Source organism: Papio anubis, chromosome 12 (genome assembly GCF_008728515.1).
Source record: "Papio anubis isolate 15944 chromosome 12, Panubis1.0, whole genome shotgun sequence".
NCBI lineage: Eukaryota > Metazoa > Chordata > Mammalia > Primates > Cercopithecidae > Papio > Papio anubis.
In genome coordinates, this window is record NC_044987.1 from 111,225,224 (window position 1) to 111,247,985 (window position 22,762).

The window sequence follows — 22,762 nt, forward strand, 5'->3', positions numbered from 1 at the left end:
TCCCGGTTCACTTATTCTCCTGCCCCTCAGCCTCCCGAGTAGCTGGGACTACAGGCGCCCGCCACCTTGCCCGGCTAGTTTTTTGTATTTTTTTAGTAGAGACGGGGTTTCACCGTGTTAGCCAGGATGGTCTCGATCTCCTGACCTCGTGATCCACCCATCTCGGCCTCCCAAAGTGCTGGGATTACAGGCTTGAGCCACCGCGCCCGGCCACATTTTTCTATTATTTGTGCTGTCGAGGTTACTTATGCCCATTATGTCTGCATGATAGAACTACTCCTGTACAGTGCTGAACGGCCTCCCCACGTCCCAGTTCAAAGACAATTGTAGTGGTGGTTTGAAAGCAGCTCTGATGGGACTATGGACATCACAGAAATTGGCAAATGCTACAAAGTAGGGCTATCCCACCCCACCCAGAGATCCAACTGTTACACCATTTACAAGCCCGAAAGCCAATTTGAGGCAAACAGACTGTCACGGAAGAAGCTTGTCACTGTGGAGTTTGCGCACTCAGATTTGAGTCCAGGCTCCATCTCCACCCACTGTGGGGCCTGGGCTGCTTGCCCTTGAGCCTCACCTTTCCTATCTGCAAAATAAGGCTGAAAGTACAGCAGTTTTTACAAACTGAGCATTTGCCGAGTGTGGTGACTTGTTCCTGTAATCCTGGCAACTCAGGAGGCTGAGGCAGGAGGATCAGTTGAGGCCAGGAGTTCAAGACCATCCTGAGCAACATAGCAAGATGCTGTCTCTACAATAAATAAATAAATAAATAAATAAGCAAGTCAGGCATGGGGGAACACACACCTGTAGTTCCGGCTACTTGAGCATCTGAGGCAAGAGGATTGCTTGAGCTTAGGAGTTGGAGGCTGGACTGAGCTATGATGGTGCCTCTGCACTCCAACCCAGGTGACAGCATAAGATCCTGTCTCTCTTAAAAAAGAAAAAAATGAGCATTTACTACCTGCCAGGTGCTGAATCCATGCTCTTGCTAAATCTGCCAGCAGCCCTGTGAGGTGGGTGCAGTCACATCTCTTGTGAAGACGGGGATATGGGGGCGTGAAGAGGATAAGTACCTCATCAAAGGTGACAGATCGAATTCGAACCGCACTCTTAACTGCTGCAGTTTATTGGCCCTACAATAATAGTGCCCAGTTCAGAGGGTGGTTTGGGGGAGTACACAACGTAATGTGTGTTAAAGGGCTTAGCACAGATGTGGCTCCAGTGGAACGTAGTAAACATTGATTTACCGCGAGGCAGAAGAGCGGGATCCAGATCCACCCACGTTTGAATCTCAACTTGGCTATTTTCTGATTGCGAGATCTCTGGAGTCAAGTCACTTTGCTTTTCTAAGCCTCATGTTCCCCCAGTGAAAATGGGGATAATCATAGCTACTGAAGAGCTGCTCAGAGGACAGAGATAGAGGATGTAAAGTATCTGCCGAGAAGTGGGTACTTTATGGGAATGAGTGTTCGGGATTATCTTTTATTTTATGTCATGCAGACAGCAACTCTTCCCAGCCCTGTGGAGGAGGCCAGAGGTGGGGGCTGGAGCCCTGGAGGCAGGGCCTTGCTGGGGCAGCTCCTGACCCTCCCCTCCTGGCCAGGTCAGTCCCTCAGTGGGCCCTGGCCCTAGAAGGGCTCGGAGGCCTGGGGACGCTGTTGCTAGGCACCAGTTGCTAGGCTACACATTGTTTCTCCTGCTTGGCCACCTCCAGGAGGGCTGGCTTCTCTGCAGAGCTCTGCCTCCTGCAGCCTCTCCCTGACCTCAGAGCCTCTACAGAGGAAAGGTGAGGGTGGGGCCGCTGCGGTTGGGCCTTGGGGAGAGCGGAGCCAACTCCCAGGGGAGGCAGGCAAGGCCAGAGGCAGGCAAGGCCATGGAGCTGAGGGAGAGAGAGGAGCCGGGAGCTGGGAGTGAGCGTCCCAGCCTGACTTCTTGGGTGGGAGCCAAGAATTCCCCAGATAGCGGGTTGTCGGCTCATTCATTCCGAGAGGTGGATATGTAAGGTTCAGGTCGGGGGCCGAGGAGTCAAATATCTAGGTCTGAATCCCGGCACTACCACCTATTATGAGCAAATCCTTTATCTCTTTAAACCTCACTGTCCCCGCGGTAAATGGAGACAGGAAGAGTTAATAAGAAGGTGTGGGAAAGTGAGAGGAGACACGAGGACTCTTGGGATAAGTGTGGATGATCAGTTTCACCCTCAGTTTAGGGACGTGGGAGCTGGGGCAGACAGACAGAGGCCTGGGAGAAGGGGCCAGCTGTGTGGGGGCGCAGATCTTCGCCCCATGGGCTTCTAAGCTGGGCTTGGGACCCACGAGGCTCCCCATGCTTCCTTTTTAGGCCCCCCAGGGCCCTGCCCCACAGCATCATGATGGGGAAACTTCCCCTGGGGGTCGTCTCCCCTTATGTGAAGATGAGTTCGGGGGGCTACACGGACCCCCTGAAATTCTACGCCACCAGCTACTGCACAGCCTACGGTGAGGGCACCTTTGCGCAGCAGCTTCCCCCAGGACATTGGCAGGAAGGGAGGGGCTCTCTCTGAGGGAGGAGCAGCCCCTCTGGCTGTCACACTGCAGAGCAACCTGTCACGCTGAATCCGTCTGTCCCCTGAGCCCGGCCTGGCTGCTCCCTTCTCCAGTTCTGTCCATGCAATCCTGTCACTGTGATTCTGCCACACTGACCTTGTCCCCAGCCCACCCACTCCATTTCCTGCCATCACAGTCCTGAAAGGGCAGGCTTGCAAAGCTCCTGTCCGTGGCTCTGAGCCCTCTCCTGTCACTGGGACCCCTGTGCCCCTCGAGGACGCTGGCCCTGCCTGGGAAGCCCTGCCTGTTTTTGACCTTGGGGTCTGTCTCCTCGTTGCCCCTCTGGCAGGTCGAGAGGATTTCAAGCCCCGTGTGGGCAGTCACACAGGCACCGGCTACAAATCAAATTTCCGGCCCGTGGTCTCATGCCAAGCCAGTCTGGAGGCCTTAGACAACCCGGCCAGGGGGTACGGTCTGTACGGCTCCTTCCCAGCCCCTGCCCTGCTCATCAGACCAACTCCAGGCTCCGTGAATGGGGACCCTGAGCTTTGCCTGGCCTAGGCTGGGGATCCTGGGTGACACAGGGCACGGCCGACCCCTGAGCCATCTGTGGGAGGGTGCAGGGAGGAAGGTAGCTCCTGAGCAGAGGACAGAGGCAGGCGGCCTGGGGTTCTAGCTCCTCCTCACCCTCAGGGAACAAGCCCAGGACCATTTCCAGTCTGTGGCCAGCCAGAGCTACCGCCCCCTGGAGGTGCCTGACGGCAAGCATCCCCTGCCCTGGAGTATGCACCAGACCAGCTCAGGCTACGGGCGGGAGAAGCCCAGTGCAGGTCTCCCCACCAAGGAGGTCAGTGCTGGGCCAGGGCTAGGAGAGGGAAGCCTTAGGGTAGGGTGGGGCTAGGGCTGCACTGCCAACAGTTGGTCAAGGTGGGGGTGACAGGGCATGGAGCAACCACATTGTAGGGATGGGGGCCACTCATCTTTCTCCCCTTTGTCCTCATCCTTGTCCCCACCATTCCCACCACCTCCATTTCCTGCCCCAGCCCCACCATTACCTCCGCCTCCATTTCCATCCCCATCGCTGTCCCATTCCCATGAGCCTCACACTTCCTTCCACACCTGCAAGCCCCATCACCGTCCCTACCACCACCACTGTCCCCTACCGTCGACATCCTCACCCCATCTTTTTCCTTTCTTTTTTGTGAGATGGAGTCTCACTCTGTTGCCCAGGCTGGAGTGCAGTGGCACGATCTCGGCTCACTGCAACCTCTGCCTCCTGGGTTCAAGTGATTCTCCTGCCTTAGCCTCGCCAGTAGCTGGGATTACAGGCATGTGCCACCACACCTAGCTCATTTTTTGTATTTTTAGTAGAGACAGGGTTTCACCGTGTTAGCCAGGATAGTCTCGATCTCCTGATCTCGTGATCCGCCCGCCTCAGCCTCCCAAAGTGCTGGGATTACAGGCATGAGCCATCGCGCCTGGCCCCATCTTTTTTATTTCTGTCCTCATTATTACCACCCTTCTTATCATCAGCACCACCACCAGAATGGACACTCATTCATTCATCCCGCCAGTATGTTCTGAATATCTCCTTCATATTTGAAGATGATAAGAGCTGGTAGAGTGCGGGGTGGGACGGGTGGTAGGAAATATAATGGGGAGAAGCAGGGAGGAAGAGAAGTGAAGGAATTGCAGGCCAGGCACGATGGCTCTGAAGTGGGCGGATCACTTGAGGTCAGGAGTTCGAGACCAGTCTGGCCAACATGGAGAAACCCCATCTCTACTAAAAATACAAAAATTAGCTGGGAGTGGTGGCATGCACCTGTAATCCCAGCTACTTGGGAGGCTGAGGCAGGAGAATCGCTTGAACTCGGGAGGCAGAGGTTGCAGTGAGGCTGAGATTGCCTGGGCAATGGAATGAGACTTGGTCTCAAAAAAAAAAAAAAAAAAAAAAAAGAAGGCCAGGCACAGTGGCTCGCACCTGTAATCCCAGCACTTTGAGAGACCAAGTCAGGTGGATCACTTGAGGCCAACTGCTGGTGGGCCAGCCTGGCCAACATGGTGAAACCCCAACTCTGCCAAAAAAATACAACAAAATCAGCTGGATGTGGTGGCTTGCGTCTGTAGTCCCAGCTACTTGGGAGGCTGAGGCACAAAAATTGACTGAACCCGGGAGGTGGAGGTTGCAGGAAGCTGAGATCACGCCACTGCACTCCAGCCTGGGCAACAGAGCAAGACTCTGTCTCAAAAAAAAAAAAAAGTAATAAATAAGAAGTGAAGAGCACCTGCAAATCAGGAGGGTCGGGAAAGAGCTTGCTATGGAGACACTGGACAAAGACTTGAGGGAGGCCAGCTCCTCCAGATGCAGCTGTCTGAGGGAGGAGTGGCCCAGGCAGTGCCAGCAGCGAGTGCAAAGGCCCCGAGGTGGGCACAGAAAGGAGACCAGCAGCTAGAGCAAGGTGAGGCACTCAGGTCCTTGTGGGCCACCAGGAGGACGTGGAATTCCCTATGAGCGTGATAGGAAGGCTGCAGAGCTCTAAGCAGAGGAGGGAAGCACAGGTTTCATTGTGAAGGGACCCCCTCTGGCTGCTCTGCAGATACTGTACTCTGTAAAGGTCAAGGGCAGAAGCAGAGTCAGGCAGTGACTGCCGCCCCCTCACCTGTAATTGGCCCTTCTTCCTTCCAGGTCCGGAAGGTCCATTTTGACACCCAGGAGCATGGGCCCCAGGCCATCACGGGGCTGGAGCCCAGGGAAGTGCCCCTGCTCCACCAGCAGCAGGGCCAGGGCCCGCTGGAGCGGGAGAACTTCCGATATGTGAGTGGCAGCCCAGCTAAGGTCTTCGGGGTGGGGCAGAGGGGCCACACCCGCCTCCTCCTCCCACCTCAAGAAAAGTGTTGCACCGACTCATCCAAGAAGCCAGCTCAGTGTGAGCTCAGGGCGCCAAGAAAGACGGGAGAACAAAGGATTTGATATTGGCTATTTCCAAAATAGCATCAATGTGACTTCTCGCCTTTTAACGCTCATCCTCTTCCCCCAGCCTTCCTCCTCTCGCTCACGGCCCCTCCTGATCTCGGTCCCTCTGGGCCCCCCGCTCATTACCAGGAGTCTGGTGTGGGGTGTGACGTGGTATTCATAGTCACAGGGGCACTGTGCTCTTATGCTGAAATTCCTGGCCCTGCGATGCCCCACCCCAGAAAGACTTGTGTCCAGGGTGCTGTAGTGGCCCACACAGGCCTCCTCAGCGCACAGATAACCGAGGCGCCACTCCACTGCCGCCGCATGCCTTCGGGGCCCTGGTGGGCCGGTGCCGCCATTCTTCCAACCTCTGTGTTCCAGGGCCCACGCTTCATGACTTCAGAGTACAATTCCAAGTATCTCAGGGAGCCTCTAGACCAGCCAGGTAGGCCCTTCCAATCCACCTCCCTACTTCCTGCCCCAGGGGCCCTGGAGCTGGCTTAGGACTAAGAAGGCACCAGTGGAAGAAAGAAGGATGCACAGGTGGCTGCGGGGAAGCGCCTCTCCCAGGCTGACCTCGGTGCCTTGGGCCTCTCAGGAGGGCGGCTTGGCTGGTGCATGCCCTTCCTGCTGCTCCCTCTCCTGTCCTCTGGCCTGGACTCTGGAATCCTCACCCTGCCACCCACGATCCTCATGGCACAGGTCTCCAGGATCTTGGGATCCACTCACTCCGCACCTGCTGGGACACTGAGCCTCTGGAGGTGGCCTGGCAGCACATGCGACATTTCTTTTGTAGATTTCTTGCAGAAGAACTCGATCGGCGCCAAGGAGGGGAGCAGCTTCACCAAACAGTCCCGCCAGAGCCCCATTGTCTTCCAACCACCCTCACAGGCCCTCCCTGGGGACCCTGTAAGTCGGCTGGGCTCCTGCTAGAACTTTAGGGGGCTTGACGCCCTCCAGTCTCAGGGTTCCTAGCTTTCCTAAAGAATGTGAGCTGCAGAGCCCTTTGTTCAAGCACAAGATGAAAGAGCTTAGGTGAAACCCACTGCTTTGGTCCAGTTCCCCCGTTTTATAGATGAGAAGACTGAGGTCCAAAGAGATGAAGAGGTGTAGCCAAGGTCATTCAGAGTTCAGACAAGAGCCCTGGCCTGCTGGTCCCATTCAGGGTCATGCCTTCCCCTGTCTTCTCCCCAAACACTTCCCTTTTCTCAGTGATGCCCATTTGAGCTGAGTTCTCCTCTGTGTTCAGCACAGCAGGGGCCTGGAGGCAGAGTGGGTGGGAGCCGCCAGGGGCCCAGCCTGCCTCTGGGGAGCTGACATCCTCTGTGGGCCTCTTTCCAGGCCCTCCTCCCAGGCCAGAGTGTCACCAAGTCTGACTTCCTCCCCAAGACTCACCTGCACGTAAGCTGAGCTAGGGGGAGGCTGGGGACCGCCTGGCAGGGAGCAGTTAGAACATGGCTCTGGGCCGGGCGCGGTGGCTCAAGCCTGTAATCCCAGCACTTTGGGAGGCCGAGACGGGCGGATCACGAGGTCAGGAGATCGAGACCATCCTGGCTAACACGGTGAAACCCCGTCTCTACTAAAAAAATACAAAAAACTAGCCGGGCGAGGTGGTGGGCGCCTGTAGTCCCAGCTACTCGGGAGGCTGAGGCAGGAGAATGGTGTGAACCCGGGAGGCGGAGCTTGCAGTGAGCTGAGATCTGGCCACTGCACTCCAGCCTGGGAGACAGAGCGAGACTCCGTCTCAAAAAAAAAAAAAAAAAAAGAACATGGCTCTGGAAGGCGGTGGGGGGAGCAGCCACATCCTGGTGCCAGTGGCTGCTTTGCTCCCTCCAGGGAGATGAGTCCCTACCTGTGTTGGCCAGAGGCTCCAAGCGGGAAACAGCCTTCAGCCGAGGGAATGAAAGGATTCTGAACCCCAGAGTGAGTGGCCTTGGCTCCTCGCTCAGAGGAGGGAGGAGACAGGGAGGTTTCTGGGACGAGGTGGCATTTGGGTCAGGCATTGAGGAATGGGAAGAATTAGAATATTTGGAGATGTGGAGGTAGGGCCCCAGGTGGAGGGCGAGGAGAGACTGGGCCTTCCTGGGGGCTGGAAGACGAGGGGTGTGGTCTGAAATAGACTTGACTGGAAGGGGAAGGGAGGGTCGCTGGGGCTGGGGACAGGTCGCAGCTGTGTGTGCCTCTGCCTGCCCCCTCTCCATCCCTGCTGCCTCAGCCTGGCCACCTCAGCCTCCCTTCTGGTGGCTCTGTCCCCTGCAGGTGCCCCCTCCCTGCCCAGAACCCAGCAGCGTGAGCCACCAGCAGTTCCAGCCACTTCATCGGATGCAACAGACAAATGTTGCCCTGCTTGGCCGGGAGACTGTGGGGAAAAAGGTGAGACCTGCTACACCCAACCTCCACCCCCAAATCCCCACCCCTTCTGACCTGACAATTCTCCTATCTACCCCCTTATGCAGGAGCCCACAGGGTTCAGCCTTAACAACCCTATGTATGTCCGGAGCCCCTGTGATCCTGACAGGGATCAGCGATACCTGACCACCTACAACCAAGGGTGAGGTCCGCTTCCTGGTCCAAAGGTGAAACCATCTGAGAAAGAGACTGAGACTCTTTAAGTAATGAGGATAAGTAATGAGCTCACAGCCTCGTGGAGAAGATCAACGCTGAGTGAATGTGGGTTCCCCAGAAGCAGACCCTAAGCCAAGGATTGGAGTGCAAGCACATTATTAGGCAGTTATTAGGCGTGTGGGAGTGGAGAAGTGGGATGAGGGAGGGAAGGCAGTAATAATGAGCATGTTACTAAGCCAGCTATTCCACCGGGAAAACTCTAGAAAACAGTGTAAAGCACACAACTCAGAACTACCCCAGTCAAAGATGAGAAAGCTGGGGTATTTATACCCCCACATCCATCAGTCATTGGTTAAAGGTTATCCTCAGGCAACATTAAATCCCAGGTGCCTCCTTGCTCAGGCTAAGCAGGTTCTAGCATCCCAAGGGTAGCTTTCCCACAGATATGCAGTACAGGGCATTGGTGGCCAGGCTGGTGGACATGGAAAGAACAGGGGAGATTGAGGGAGTCTGGAGCAGCAGCATCTGCTAAGACACTCCATCCAGCCAATGGTTGGTGGGCTCGAAGCTCCCTCAGAAGGTAAATTCTGTGCTTTGCATTCCCTGGATGAAGAGTGACTGTCCTGGGCATCAGGGAGGGCTTCCAGGAGGAGGTGGCCCCAGAGCCATGGGGAAGGCTTCTGGGGCCAGGACTGGGTGGGGAGAGCATTATAGGAATGGTATAAAGGAAGAGTAATTCTTCTTCTTCTTCTTTTTTTTTTTTTTTAGATGGAGTTTCACTCTGTCGCCCAGGCTGAAGTGCAATGGCATGATCTCAGCTCACCGCAACTTTCGCCTTGTGGCTTCGAGTGATTCTCCTGTCTCACCCTCCTGAGTAGCTGGGATTACAGGCATGTGCCACCATGCCCAGCTAATTTTTGTATTTTGAGTAGAGATGGGATTTTGCTGTGTTGGCCAGGCTAGTCGTGAACTCCTGACCTCAAGTGATCTGCCTGCCTCGGCCTCCCCAAAGTGCTGAGATAACAGGCGTGAGCCACCGTGCCCTGCCAGGAAGTATAATTCTTTTTTTTTTTTTTTTTTTGAGACAGAGTCTCGCTCTGTCGCCCAGGCTGGAGTGCCGTGGCGCGATCTCCGCTCACTGCAAGCTCCGCCTCTGGAGTTCACGCCATTCTCCTGCCTCAGCCTCCCAAGTAGCTGGGACTACAGGCGCCTGCCACCAAGCCCGGCTAATTTTTTGTATTTTTAGTAGAGACAGGGTTTCACTGTGTTAGCCAGGATGGTCTCGATCTCCTCACCTTGTGATCTGCCCGGCTCCAGGAAGTACAATTTTTAGGACAAACTCCTCTGAGCCAGGAAGCGCAAGCTTTCCTAGCAATATCAGTCGTCTGTGTCCACCCTGCTTCCTCTCCAACTCCTGGTCCTCCAAGGTGTCCCTTCAACCTCCCTGTCTCCTCAGGCTCCCCCTGCCCCACCCCCTGCTCCAGGATACCTCCCAGAATCCATTCATGGAACAGACTTTAACTGAGCCCTGACTGGGTGCCAGGGCCTGCTCCAGGCCCTGGGAATGTGTGTGCAGCTCTTGCCCTACGGAGCTCAGACCTCAGCACGGGAGGGGGCATGCATATGGCTGCGGTCAGTTAGTGAGAGCTGTTAGGTGATGGGCAGGGAGAAAGGGATCGGGAAGGCTGCAGTGGGCATGGGTCAGATTTGAAATCGGTGGCCTTGAGCAGGTGACTTTTGAACTGAGACTGAAAAGAGGGGAGGGCGGTGGCCTGGAGGAGCAACAGAGAGTCTGAGCTGGAAGGGCCGCTGGTTGTCCTCTGGCCTAACCCCTGAGGCTCAGAGGGGAGGAGCAGTGCTTGCGCCTCGCACAGCTGACTCGCCGCACAGTGGCCGCTCCAGTTCCCACGGAGGTGAGGGGAGGGCCAGAGGCTCAGTCTGGGTGTGAGGGCAACGATGTTCCGACCCCTTCTTAGGCAAACATCTCCTCCTGTGGCTCTGGCAGAGACCAGCTCCAGCCCTCTCTGCTGGGTCCTTCCAGCCTGTCGTGTCCTGAGCTCCTTCTGGCTGTCAGGCACACTTGCTGGTGCTTTCTGGTGCGCGCAGAGCCCCAGGGTTGTCCTCACCGATTTCTGCATTGATCTGTCTGCATCCCCTCTTCATAAGTTCAAGGGTGGGACCCCCATCTTACTTGTGTTTGCACCTTCCGGACCTGGCCGTGCTCAGTTAAATGGAAGGAAATGGAAATGAAATGGAAGGAAAGTTAAGTGCCTAGAGAAGTAGATGAGACGGGGTCCCCACCCCAAGGTGCTGGCAGGCCAGTGACAGGGGCGTCACTGAAACTGTCCTTTTACACTCCAAAGAGTGTTTCAGCGTCAGGCAGAGGGCAGGGCAGGCTTTTCGAGTAAGGCTTCCCCCAGTGGACGTGGGCTTAGGGAGAGTCAGACGAGGAGGACAGCATGAGCAAAGGCGGGGAGGCTGGGTGATCTGAGGGCCGATGGAGAGGGGCAGGAGAGGCTGCAGAGGTGGGCAGAGGCCAGATTCCAGCCAAGGACCCCTCCTCTCCTCCAGGTACTTCGAGAACATCCCCAAAGGTCTAGACCGGGAAGGCTGGACTCGAGGTGGCATCCAGCCCCAGATACCAGGAGGCTACGCCCTCAGCCAGCCAGTCAGCTGCATGGAGGCCGCCCCCAACCCCACGGAGAGCCTGCGGCACCTGCACCCCCACGTGGGAAGGTGGCACTGCCCCCAGCTCTGTTCCTTCTCCCTACCCCTCATCCAGGCCCTGCGCCAGGTCTTTCCCTTCCTCTCCTCTCTTGCTCTGTTAGTCTGGTTCATTCCTATGAGAGGCCCATCTCCTCTGGCTGGCTCTGGCGTCCCTTCTCCTGCCAGCACTGACTCCTCTCCTCCTCTCAGTCCAGTGACCCCTCCCTCAGATGTCTCCTCCTCCTTCTCCTGCCCCGGTACCCCAGGCCAGGTGGGCTGGAGGGGGAGGGTCTGAGCGAGGGGCTCTGGGGTGGTTTGGATCCAGAGGGGGATGGGGGGACGGATCCAGAGATGAATGGACTGTGGTTCCGCCTCACTCAGCTCCTTTCTGCTCAATTCAATTCCTCAGAAATTACATTTATACCAACAAATGCCCAGAGTTGGCAGGCAAAGAATGTTTGTGGCTTGGCTGCCCTGGCTGAGCCCTGGCTGTGCTCTCTCAGGGAGGGTCAGGCAGAAGACAAGAAGACAAGGTCCATCCCTGCCTGCCAACGCCCCCAACACTCTTCTCTTGCCTCCCTGCAGAACCCTGACCTCAGCCGACCCCTTCTACCGGGACGCACCTCACAGCAGCCGCTTCATGGCACACAGCTGAGCCCTGAGCCCTTGGTAAGGGGCTGGGGACTCCCACACTCAGCTGCTCCCGGCGTGTGGGCAGCCATTGTGGGCCAGCCCTGCCTCCCAAGCCCTGGGTTAAGCCAGTCCTGCCTGGGGACCCCCGCTTCCGAGTGGGGGGTGCGAGATCAGGGGGCCTCTCAGAACCTCTTCTGTGCCAGGCAAGCACACAGAAACACCCCAGAGCCCCTTGCTCAGGCTTCGCCTCTGCTTCTCCTCCACAGGTTTGTCAACCCTGGGGGACAGGAGCCAGGCTATTGTCTGTACCCCCACTCGATCCCCCAGGGTGACACCCCCGCCCGGCTACTTTCCTAATGAAATAAACAGCATTGAAGCAGAGAAGTGTGACATCACTATCAGGGTGACTGGAAAAAGGAGGGGTCAGCTGGGGCAGTGGGTGCAGGGGTGGAGGAGCTGGGCCAGATTTGGAGTCGGAAGGGCTCGGCTGGAACCTCTGAAGAACCATGACACGATGGATAGGCACTTCATTCTCCCGACTCAGTTTCTTGTCCTGTAAAGGGTCCTTTATGGCCCGTGCTGTTTGGGAAAGTACTTGGTCAAGTGTGGGTGGAACAACCCCAGGGGAGGGGCCGGTGGGCCAGAGAAGGGGAGGGAAGCAGACTCAGGGCAAGAAGAAAGAGGAGAGTCTCGGACGCATGGCCACCTGGACACCGACACGGCGCGGGGGGCTGATCACAAAGGCTGGTGCCACTCTCCCTCCCAGCCAAGGTGACCAGAGCAGGGCGGCCTGTTTGTGAGAAAGAGAACAAGCTGCCCCTTACGTGTCCCAGGTGAGCGCAGGCCCTGATGAGCCAACATCCTGCACGAGAAGAGAAGGGTATCTCTTCCTCCAGATGTTGCAGCCTGACATAGGCCCTCAGCCTGCAAGACTGAGGGCCAGCATCTGGGCCAGTTCTCAGCACCTTTTGTCACCTCAGCCAGGTGCATTTGTGCAGTGCACAACACTACAACTGTATGCCGTGGCCCTGCTAGCACCAGCTCCTTATAAATGAGGAGTGTGGACCAGAGAGGGTGTGTGAGCTGCTCAGGGTCACACAGGGCAGAAAGGGAGCAGCAGCGCTGGGTTGGGGGTGTCCCCTGTGCCTTGCATCCCCGTCTGGGCATGCAGAGGGGGTGTCTTCCGACCCCTTGCCTCCACTTGTGCTCCTTAGTGGAGGTCTGTGGAGCAGTGCTGCTGGCCCCAGAGCCTGGCCGTACCCAGCATAGTCTTGAACGGCAGGCCTGGGGGCTGTCCACAGCCTGGCTGGGGCTCCATGTGGGCTGTGGGTGGCTCCAGCTGGTCCCAGCATGGGAGGAGGGAAGCAGAAGACACAGAGTCTCAGAGCCAGACTCAGGACCCAGTGACAGCCCAGACTGTGGGTGGCGACCTGCCAGTCCATGCCCCAGCAATAGGAGTGAGTCACCAAAGGGACTGGGCTGGGCCCCAGCCATGGCCATAGTAAGGTGGAGAGTGAGCCAGTGCGGGATCAGCCAGCCTCTCCCTGCCCAAAGACACACACACACACGCGCACTCAACACAAAAGCACACGCAAATACAAACACACAAGTGCACACAGACCCCTGAAGGCATGCACACACACATCTAGGCACATAAATGCCAACGGAAGTACACATAAACTAACACAACCACACACACGGAAACACAAACAAACGTGCACAAACACCAGATCTTCACATAAACACCCAGGACTCTTAGACACGCAGACACACACACAGCCAGCCTGATGTGGTTTGAGTATTTGTCTCCACCTAAATCGCATGTTGCATTGGAATCCTCAGTGCTGGAGGTGGGGCCTGGTGGGAGGTGACGGGGTCACGGGAGTGGATCCCTCATGGCTTGGTGCTGTCCTCACTATAGTGAATTCTCATGAGACTTGGTTGTTAAAAAGTGTGTGGCACGCCCCACCTCTGGCTCCTGCTCCTGTGTGTGAAGTGCCTGATCCCGGCTGGGCGCAGTGGCTGACGCTTGTAATTCCAGCACTTTGGGAGGCTGAGGCAGGTGGGTCACTCGAGGTCAGGAATTTGAGATCAGTCTGGCCAAAGATACAAATACGAAAAATACAAAATATTAGCTGGGCGTGGTGGCGCATGCCTGTAATCCCAGCTACTCAGGAGGCTGAGGCACAAGAATGGCTTGAACCTGGGAGGCAGAGGTTGCAGTGAGCTGAGATCACACCCCTGCACCCCAGCCTGAGCAATAGAGTAAGACTCCATCTAAAAAAAAAAAAAAAGAAATACCTGTTCCCCTTTCACCTTCCACCATGAGTAGAAGCTTCCTGAGGCCTTCCCAGAAGCAGATACTGGTGCTGTACTTCCTATACAGCCTGCAGAGCCGTGAGCCAATTAAACCTTTTTTCTTAGAAATTACCAAGTGTCAGGGTTGTTGTTTGTTTTTGAGACAGGCTCTCCCTCTGTCACTCAGGCTGGAGTGCGGTGGTGCAACCACGGCTCTCTGCAGCCTCAGCCTCCCGGGCTCAAGTGACCCTCTCATCTCAGCCTCCTGAGTATCTGATACTACAGGCTCACACCATCACACCCAACTAACTTTTTGTATTTGTTGTAGAGATGGGGGTCTTGCTATGTTGCCAAGGCTGGTCTCAGACTCCTCGGCTCAAGCGATCCTCCCACCTTGGCTTCCTAAGGTGCTGAGATTAAAGACGTGAGCCACCGTGCTGGACACATAGACACAAAAACAGATGGATATACAGAGACTTACAGAACAGACAGACAGACACACACACACACACACACGGCACCTCATCTCTATTTCGTGTCTTCATTTCTTCTCCTCCGAGTGTCCTTTTACAGCTCATGTTTCCTGCCCATCCTTCCTCTATCTGGCTCAATGGGGGGTGGAGGAGTTATGGTGCCAGGGACATTGGCGCCTGTTTACACCCTCTCTCCATCGTCTCCACCTCCGTTGTCCTGCACCAGGCAGCAGTTTGGCCAGGGCAGGGGGACAATTCATGAGGCACTGCATCGGAGAAGGCAGGTTGGTCAGATTTGGGGGAGGCTCGAAGGCCATGCTAAGGAGCCCTTTTCAGTTAATGAGCCTCAACAAGGGCATGGACCGTATATGCCTTGTTCACACTGAAAGTCCAAAGCCCAGAACAGTGCCTGGCACATATGGAGGTGCTCAGTAAATACCAGATGAATGAATGAATGAATGGATATGGCAGATGTGGGCTTCTGGGTATCACCCACCTTAACACCAGGATGTCAGTCGCCCAGCCTCCCTGAGTCCATGCAGTTGGCTCCCGTGTTGCTACCCCCTACCTGCCCAGCTGCCATGGCTTTGCTCCCAGGATGCACCTTTCCTCTTTAAGTGTGCCCTTTGGTCTCCCCTCGCACACAGCCCAGCCTCTGACCAACCTCATTAAGCTCTCCTGCAGTGGCCTAAGGGCCTCTACATTCCAGCCTTGGCCCCTGGTAGGCACCAAGACCAGGGTAGAGTCAGTGCTGGGAAATTCTCTGTGTCCCAAGGACAGGAGGAGGGAACACTTTCTATCTGGTGGCTCCTCAGGATGCCAGTCCCTGTTGAAGGGACGTCTTGCTGTGTGGCTTCCCTCTCCTGCTCTGTGATGTCAGGGGACAGCGGGAGAGTTCCAGCCTCTCAGCATGAGCGTTTACAAGACATGTAAGGCAGTTAGTCTCTAGGGGATGGCCCAGAGGAGCAGGCCAGGGGCGCTGACCACGCGGCTTCATTTTCAGTGGCCTCATCCCCTTGCTTCCGGAGAGCATCAGCCCAGAGCTCTTTCCCAGGCCCAGGCAGTCAGCAGACTGTACCTGTCACAGGCCTGAGCCCTGGAATCCGACTGCCTGGGTTCAAATTCTAGCTCTCCACAACCCAAGGCAGCTCCCTGCCATCGGTCAGTCACCTAAGCCTTCTGTGACCTCCAGTTGTCACTTAACCATTCTGAGCTTCAGCTAATAGCAGCAGCTGCCTTCTGGATAAAATCCAACATGCACAGAGTGCACACAAATAGAAGCTGCCCTGATGCTGGAGCAGAGGAAACAGAGGCCATGACAGAGGTGGAGACTTGGTCAAGGCCACACTGCAGGCCGGACGTGGTGGCTCATGACTGTAATCTCAGCACTTTGGGAGGCCAATGCAGGTGGATCATGAGGTCAGGAGTTCAAGACCAGCCTGGTCAACATGGTGAAACCCTGTTTCTACTAAAAATACAAAAATTAGCCAGGCATGGTGGCGGGCGCCTGTAGTCCCAGCTACTCAGGAGGCTGAGGCAGAGAATTGCTTGAACCCAGGAGGCAGAGGTTGCAGTGAGCGGAGATCGTGCCACTGCACTCCAGCCCGGGCGACAGAGTGAAACTTCGCCCACCACCCCCCCATCCCCCAAAAAAAGCCACAATGCAGATTGTCACAGAATCTGGCCTCTGTCTCCTGCGTGGCCCTGGGTGGGCCCCCTCAAAACCCTTGCCTGAGGCCAAGAGAGGTGGCTCATGCCTATAATCCCAGCACTTTGGGAGGCTGAGGCTGGCGGATCACTTAAGCTCAGAAGTTCGAGACTAGCCTAGGAAACAAAGTGAGACCATCTTTACAAAAAATTAAAGAATTAGCTGGGCTTGGTGACACATGCCTGTAGTCCCAGCTACTCGGGAGGCTGAAGTGGAAAGAGAACTTGAGACCAGCAAGTTGAAGCTGTAGTGAGCCATGTTCACACCACTGCACTCTAGCCTGGGTGACCTAGTAAGACCCTGTCTCAACAAAACAAAACCAAACAAGCCCTTCCCTGAGAGCAGGCCTCCTCTCTATCAAGGGTGGGTGATCACCTGCACAGCCTGACCTGGAAGACCTTGGCTGACCTTCCAGGGGATTGCCCCCACTTAACCGCCCCGTCCCTAAGGCCCACTTCTGCCAGGCCCTCCTGGCAGCTGCCTGCTTCTCCCTTCACCTGGTAACCAGACTTCGGGTGTTCACAGAGTCAGTCCTTCCAGCGGGTGACAACGCTGCTGCTGCCGGAAGCTTCCTGCACACTCCCCAGTGGCTATTTTTAAAAACCTGCTGAGGTGTACGGGATGATGATTAACCTTCATTAAGCCCCCACAGCCTGCGGGTGCTGAGAATATTCGTGGGCCTTCACCTTTCCAGCAAGAACACAGAGGGGCCTCCCGCAGGGGGAAGTTTGGGGACGCAGGTGGGTGCGGCGCTGACGGCTTTGGTGTGGGGGTGTGTTGCCCAGAGGGCTGATGGGACAGCAGGTGGGGCGGGTGCTGGGTGCTGTGAGATCAGGCACGGCTTGTGACGCGTGTGAGGCCGCTGTTTGTTCGTCATGGCCTGGTGGCGGCTGATGTTGACAGGTGCCATCTGGCCTGGGTCACGTGGTGGCAGGCAGCAACACTGGCTCGTGGGCTTGACAGCTGTCCAGCTGGGAACACAGGGCTCCTGGGGGTGGGGGCGGTTAGAGGCATCTGTCTTTGGGAACTGGAGGCCTGGGGGTGGTGGGAGGCCCTGCGTGGGGAGGTTGAGGACGGGGGGTATGGTACACCCAGACAGATGGAGTGCGTGAGGCTCTGAATTGGTTCCCTAGGCTCCTCTCTGACCATCTGGAGGGCCACCCATTCCCGAGGAACTGTTCACTGAACAAGCAAGTATGCAAGGGCAGAGGATGAATCAGACCCAGCCAGCCCCACTGAGGGCCCCTGTTGAAGAGTCAGAGGGGTCTGGCAGGGCCTATGGGACATCCCACTACCCCTCGCTTCCTCCCCACGCTGCTGCAGACGGGCTCTGCCCAGGACCATTGTGATGGGCAGGTCAACCTGACCAGAGGTGAGGCAACCTGCCCAAAGCCATGCGGCGCTGGCCCGGTGAGCCCGCTTGCACTCCCTTCAGAATCCAAGCCTCTCCCCACCCCATCGCTTCCCCAGGGTCTCGGATGGGCAGGAATGGGGCCTGGGAACTTCCTGGGAGAGCCAGGCAGTGATAGGTAGGGGCTTTGATTTCTTTTGCTAAAGAGGTGAGTGCACTTGTGTGAGAGTGTGAGTGCGTGCTAGAGTGTGTGAATATGAGTGTGTGAGAGCATGTGTGTGAGAGCATTAGTGTAAGTGCATGAGTGTGAGTTTGGGACTGTATCGCCTGTGAGTATATGAGTGTGTGTGAATGTGAGTGTGAGAGTTGTATGTATAAGAGTGTATATGTAAGTGTGGTGTGTAACTGTATATGTGTATGTGTATGTGTGGGTGTGTGTTGGAGTATATGTGAAAGTGTGTGAAGACTGTATTTGTGTCTGTGTGTGGGGGTCTGTTAGTGTGTTGGTATATGAGTGTGTGTATGCATGTGTCTATGTGTGTAAGTGTACATGTGTGGGTATGTTAGTGTGTGGGATATGAGCGTATGAGTGTGTGTGTGTGTATTTTGTGCGTCTGTGAGTGTGAGTATACGGGTGTTAGAGTGTGAGTATATGTGTGTATCAGTGTGAGAGTGTATGTGAGTGTATAAGTGTGAGTGTGTGTGGGAGTGTGAGTGTATGTGTGTATATATGAGTGTGTGTGGGTGTGCATGTGTTACAGTATGTGTATATGAGTGTGTGTATGTATATGTGGGTATGAGTGTGTTACAGTGTGCGTATGAGTGTGTATGTATGTGTGTATGTATGTGTGTGTATATATGTGAGTGTGTGTATGTGGGAGTGTATGAGTGTGTGTATGTGTGTGAAGATGATTGTGTGTATTTGCATATGTGTGTGTCTGCATGTGTGGGTGTTAGTGTGGGTATATATGAGTGTGTGAGAATGTATGTGTGTGTATGTGAGTGTAAGTGTAGATGTGTGGGTGTGTGTTAGAGTATGTGGGTATGAGTGTATGAGTGCATGAGAGTGTATGAGTGTGTGAGAGTGTATATGTGTGTATGTGTGTGTCTGTGGGCATGGGTATGTGTGTGTTAGAGTGTGAGTATGAGAGTGTGTATGAGTGTGACTATAAGTGTATGTGTGAGAGTGTGTGTGTATATGTGTGAGTGTATGTGTGTATGTATGTGGGTGTGTGAGTGTATGAGTGTATGTGTGTGAGAGAATGCGTTTGTGTGAGTATATGTGAATGCATGAGTGTGAGAGTGTGAGAGTGGGCGAGCGTGTGAGTGTGTGTGTGTCTTTTTTTTTTTTTTTTTGCTCTGTCATCCCGGCTGGAGTGCAGTGGCGTGATCTTGGCTCACTGCAAGTTCCGCCTCCCGGGTTCACGCCATTCTCCTGCCTCAGCCTCCCAAGTAGCTGGGACTACAGGCGCCCACCACCACACCTGGCTAATTTTTTGAATTTTTAGTAGGGACAGGGTTTCACCGTGTTAGCCAGGATGGTCTCGATCTCCTGACCTCATGATCTGCCCGCCTCGGGCTCCCAAAGTGCTGGGATTACAGGCGTGAGCCACCACGCCCGGCCAAGTGTGTGTGTGTGTCTTTAGAGTCCCCAGTTAAAGGGCCAGGGCAGGAAGGTATGTGTGTCGCTCACCGGGCCTAAGCTTGGGTGAGAAGCTGAAGGCGCTGTGCTCAGAAAAGGCTATATGAGCCCCTGGGCCAAGGAGCCTCGTATGGGGCCTGATGACAAGGTGTGGTCCCTATGGCCAGACGGCCTTGGTGCAGAGCCATGCTCTCCTGGTGGGCTCTCGCACTGGGGGCGGGTGGCTGGCGTTGAAGAACACGGGCAAAGCTTCTCCTGAGCACAGAACAGCATTTGACAGTGTGGGGTGCCTGGGAGGACAGTGGAAGCGGGGGTAGGGGGAGGGAGAATGATCACGCGACTCCCTGAGTGGTCACAGGCTGATGAGGTCTGACGGTGGAGGCTATCAGTCAGAGTTCATCACAAGCAACAAAAACCACAGCTGGCTAATTTAAGCAGAAAAGGAATTTCTTTTTTTTCTTTCTTTTTTTTTTTTTTTGAGACGGAGTCCCACTCTGTGGCCCAGGCTGGAATGCGGTGAGGAGATCTCCGCTCACTGCAAGCTCCGCCTCCCGGGTTCACACCATTCTCCTGCCTCAGCCTCCCGGGTAGCTGGGACTACAGGCGTCCGCCACCATGCCCGGCTAGTTTTTTGTATTTTTAGTAGAGATGGGGTTTTACTGTGTTAGCCAGGATGGTCTGATCTCCTGACCTCGTGATCCGCCCATCTCGGCCTCCCAAAGTGCTGGGATTACAGGCGTGAGCCACCGCGCCCGGCCTAGAAAAGGAATTTCTTAAAAGGTCTTGGGCACTCACAGAATCTTCAGGTGGACCTGAGAATAAAACTTAGAACCCGGCCGGTCGTGGTGACTCACACCTGTAATCCCAGCACTTTAGGAGGCTGAGGTGGGTGAATCACTTGAGGTCAGGAGTTTGAGACCAGCCTGACCAACATGGAGAAACCGTCTCTACTAAAAATACAAAAATTACCCAGGTCCGTGGTAGCGGGTGCCTGTAATCCCAGCTACTCGGGAGGCTGAGGCAGGAGAATCACTTGAACCCAGCAGGTGGAGGTTGAGGTGAGCCGAGATGGCACCATTGCACTCCAGCCTGGGCAACAAGAGCAAAACTCCATCTCAAAAAAAGAAAAAAAAAACCTTAGAGCCCACTCAGCCAGGAAGCACAGAGAAAATCGCCCCATAGTCCTGCGACCACAAAGACCCCAGGCCTCCCCACCACTGCTCCTCAGACACAGCCCCTGCTGCCGCTCCTCACACCGCCCTCAGGAGGGATCTGGGTGGTTTTTTTGCTCAGCAGTTCTCATTTCTCATTCAGAATCTGACGTGGGTGTATCTGGGGGCGACTTCCGGGTCACAGACTTCCACCCTGCTTGCAAGGGATGCTGGGAAAGTGAGCTCCCAGCGTTTTCAGCTGCCTTGGGAGGAGAGTGGGTTCTGTTTTGCAAGGCAGGTGGATTCTCCAACATAGCCAGGGACTTCAGATGCTGGGAGGCCCAAAGAATTCAAATGTCCGTCCCACGCAGGTTACCACCACTAATAAGGGCATTTGTGGGGTGTCTTCTGTGAGCGGGGTGCTCTGGGTGCTTTTACACACCTAGGGAGTTTGCTGTTGGCCCGTGAAGACCCTTTATGGGACATGGATCAAAGGTGCTGTTCCTCGAGATACTTACCTCCAGTGTAGGATCCTGCTGTCAAAAGGAACCGTTAGATATGGCTCCATTGTACATGGCATGACTTGTATAGCCAGACAGAGCAAGTATTGTGAGTATGGACTTCATAAGCCATACTCAAGACCTCAAAAGTGTATCTTGGGGCCGGGCACGGTGGCTCACGCCTGTAATCCCAGCACTTCAGATGGCCGAGGCGGGTGGATCACCTGATGTCAGAAGTTTGAGACAAACCTGGCCAACGTGGCAAAACCTGGTATTTACTAAAAACACAAAAATTAGCCGGACATGGTGACGCACACCCGTAATCCCAGCTACTTGGGAGGCTGAGGCAGAAGAATCCTTGAAGCCGGGAGGCAGAGGTTGCAGTAAGCCGAGACGGCGCCATTGCACTGTAGCCTGGGTGACCAAAAAAAAAGTGTATCTCGGTCTATCAGTAACTGGATTTGGCAAAGACGTGGACTCCCCAAGTCTAATCTCTCAGGACACCCATGTCTGCCTTGCAGGCATGGAAACTTCTGGATGCCCGCCCTTGTGAGTTCACCTCTATGTCTACTCTACTGAGGCCTCTCCATACAGATAGAGTGACTTGTGGGAGGCCTGTTACATCCTCAGGCCACAGCTGGTAAGGGAAGTGCAGGTGGGTCCCATTTGTCCTGGTGGCCCCCAGTATACCTGGGGGTATATAGTTTTTCTCATGCCACCCCCAGGCTCTGCCCAGATGGGGCTGACGACTGGTTTTCGGGCCGGCATGTGTGTTTCTGGGCGCTGCTTGCCCCTTCTCTCCCACCTGCCGGTGGAACCTTAATCTCCTTTGGGGTGATATCTTCTGGGATGACGCATCCTTGCCCTCTCCAGGGCTTATGGCATCAGCTCTTTGCTGTCAAAGTTCAAAGCCAAGTTTTTTTGGACCTACACAAAAGATTTCTCTTTCAAAACCGGCTCTTGTAAGGGTATAGTCTCAGCTCTGGATTTCAAAGCTTCTTTTGCAACTCAAAGCCAAGGATTTGATTCTTTGTTCTGAGTTTCCCTGGAGAGCAGGCAATATGGGAAACCAACTTAACATATGAATGCAAGTCAATGGATACAAGGAAATTGTCTACAGTGGAATAAGTAGCTCAAAATGACAGCACTCAGCTCCCATAGGCTCTCACTGATGCTTTGTGATAATCCTTCGAGGAAGGGTGATTTTGCCCAATCCAGAGCTGAGACTAGGGTGAGGGGAGCAAGGCACTTGCTCTAGGCATCATATTTAAAGAAGTGCCAAAAACCACCACCTCCAATGATGCAATCATTGTAAAGTAAAAATTATTGCCAAAAATCCATGATGAACAAAATATCAAAATTTTAAACGAAGATGAGATTCATGTTACTGATTTTTCTTTTGCCTGAAGCTTCCCATAATGGCTCCACACAGCATTGGCACTGATCTGGTCTTTTTTTTTTTTTTTAGGCAGAGTCTCACTCTGTCACCCAGGCTGGAGTGCAATGGCATGATCTCAGCTCACTGCAACCTCCACCTCCCAGGTTCAAGCGATTCTCCTGCCTCAGCCTCCTGAGTAGCTGGGATGACAGGTGCACACTACCATGCCCGACTAATTTTTGTATTTTTAGTAGAGATGGGGTTTCACCATGTTAGCCAGGCTGGTCTTGAACTCCTGACCTTGTGATCCGCCCACCTCGGCCTCCCAAAGTGCTGGGATTACAGGCATGAGCCACCGCGCCCGGCCCTCTTATCTGGTCTTTATGGAGCTCACATCCTAGTGCATCGGAAACAGACTTCAAATAAATCATTCACAGTTATTATTTATTTAGTATGATTGGAATAATTACTTTGAAGGAGAAATGTGGGAGCTCAAGAATCTATAGCAGGGGCTGGACGTGCTCTGGAAGATCCTGGAAGGGAAGTGTGTTGGTCTGTTCTTGCGTTGCTATAAAGAAATACCTGAGGCCGGGCGCGGTGGCTCAAGCCTGTAATCCCAGCACTTTGGGAGGCCGAGACGGGCGGATCACGAGGTCAGGAGATCGAGACCATCCTGGCTAACCCGGTGAAACCCCGTCTCTACTAAAAAATACAAAAAACTAGCCGGGCGAAGTGGCGGGCGCCTGTGGTCCCAGCTACTCGGGAGGCTGAGGCAGGAGAATGGCGTGAACCCGGGAGGCGGAGCTTGCAGTGAGCTGAGATCCGGCCACCGCACTCCAGCCTGGGCGACAAAGCCAGACTCAGTCTCAAAAAAAA

At 54.9% G+C, this 22,762-nt stretch overlaps 2 protein-coding genes across 3 annotated transcripts; one reads left to right on the forward strand and one right to left on the reverse strand.

Moving 5' to 3' along the window:
• The first annotated feature begins 1,687 nt into the window (after window positions 1–1,687).
• Window positions 1,688–11,766, forward strand: PPP1R32 (protein phosphatase 1 regulatory subunit 32). Of its 2 annotated transcripts, XM_009185885.3 has the most exons (14): window positions 1,688–1,786; window positions 2,341–2,477; window positions 2,875–2,992; window positions 3,219–3,372; window positions 5,212–5,340; window positions 5,863–5,926; window positions 6,278–6,390; window positions 6,823–6,882; window positions 7,318–7,404; window positions 7,741–7,854; window positions 7,938–8,032; window positions 10,618–10,782; window positions 11,338–11,421; window positions 11,652–11,766. In XM_009185885.3, exons 2-13 carry the CDS (start codon window positions 2,369–2,371, stop codon window positions 11,405–11,407), a joined length of 1,278 nt encoding a protein of 425 aa, XP_009184149.2. In that variant the 5' UTR covers window positions 1,688–1,786; window positions 2,341–2,368; the 3' UTR covers window positions 11,408–11,421; window positions 11,652–11,766. The 2 variants fall into 2 exon arrangements, with proteins under 2 accessions (XP_009184149.2, XP_031509492.1); XM_031653632.1 differs by lacking the exon at window positions 6,823–6,882.
• Window positions 11,760–16,754, reverse strand: LOC108581893. The gene is made up of 2 exons (XM_017948325.2): window positions 16,362–16,754; window positions 11,760–13,481 (listed from the first exon to the last, which is right to left on the reverse strand). The coding sequence occupies exon 2, from the start codon at window positions 13,060–13,062 to the stop codon at window positions 12,121–12,123; it is 942 nt and encodes a 313-aa protein (XP_017803814.1). The 5' UTR covers window positions 13,063–13,481; window positions 16,362–16,754; the 3' UTR covers window positions 11,760–12,120.
• Between the last annotated feature and the right edge of the window lie 6,008 nt (window positions 16,755–22,762).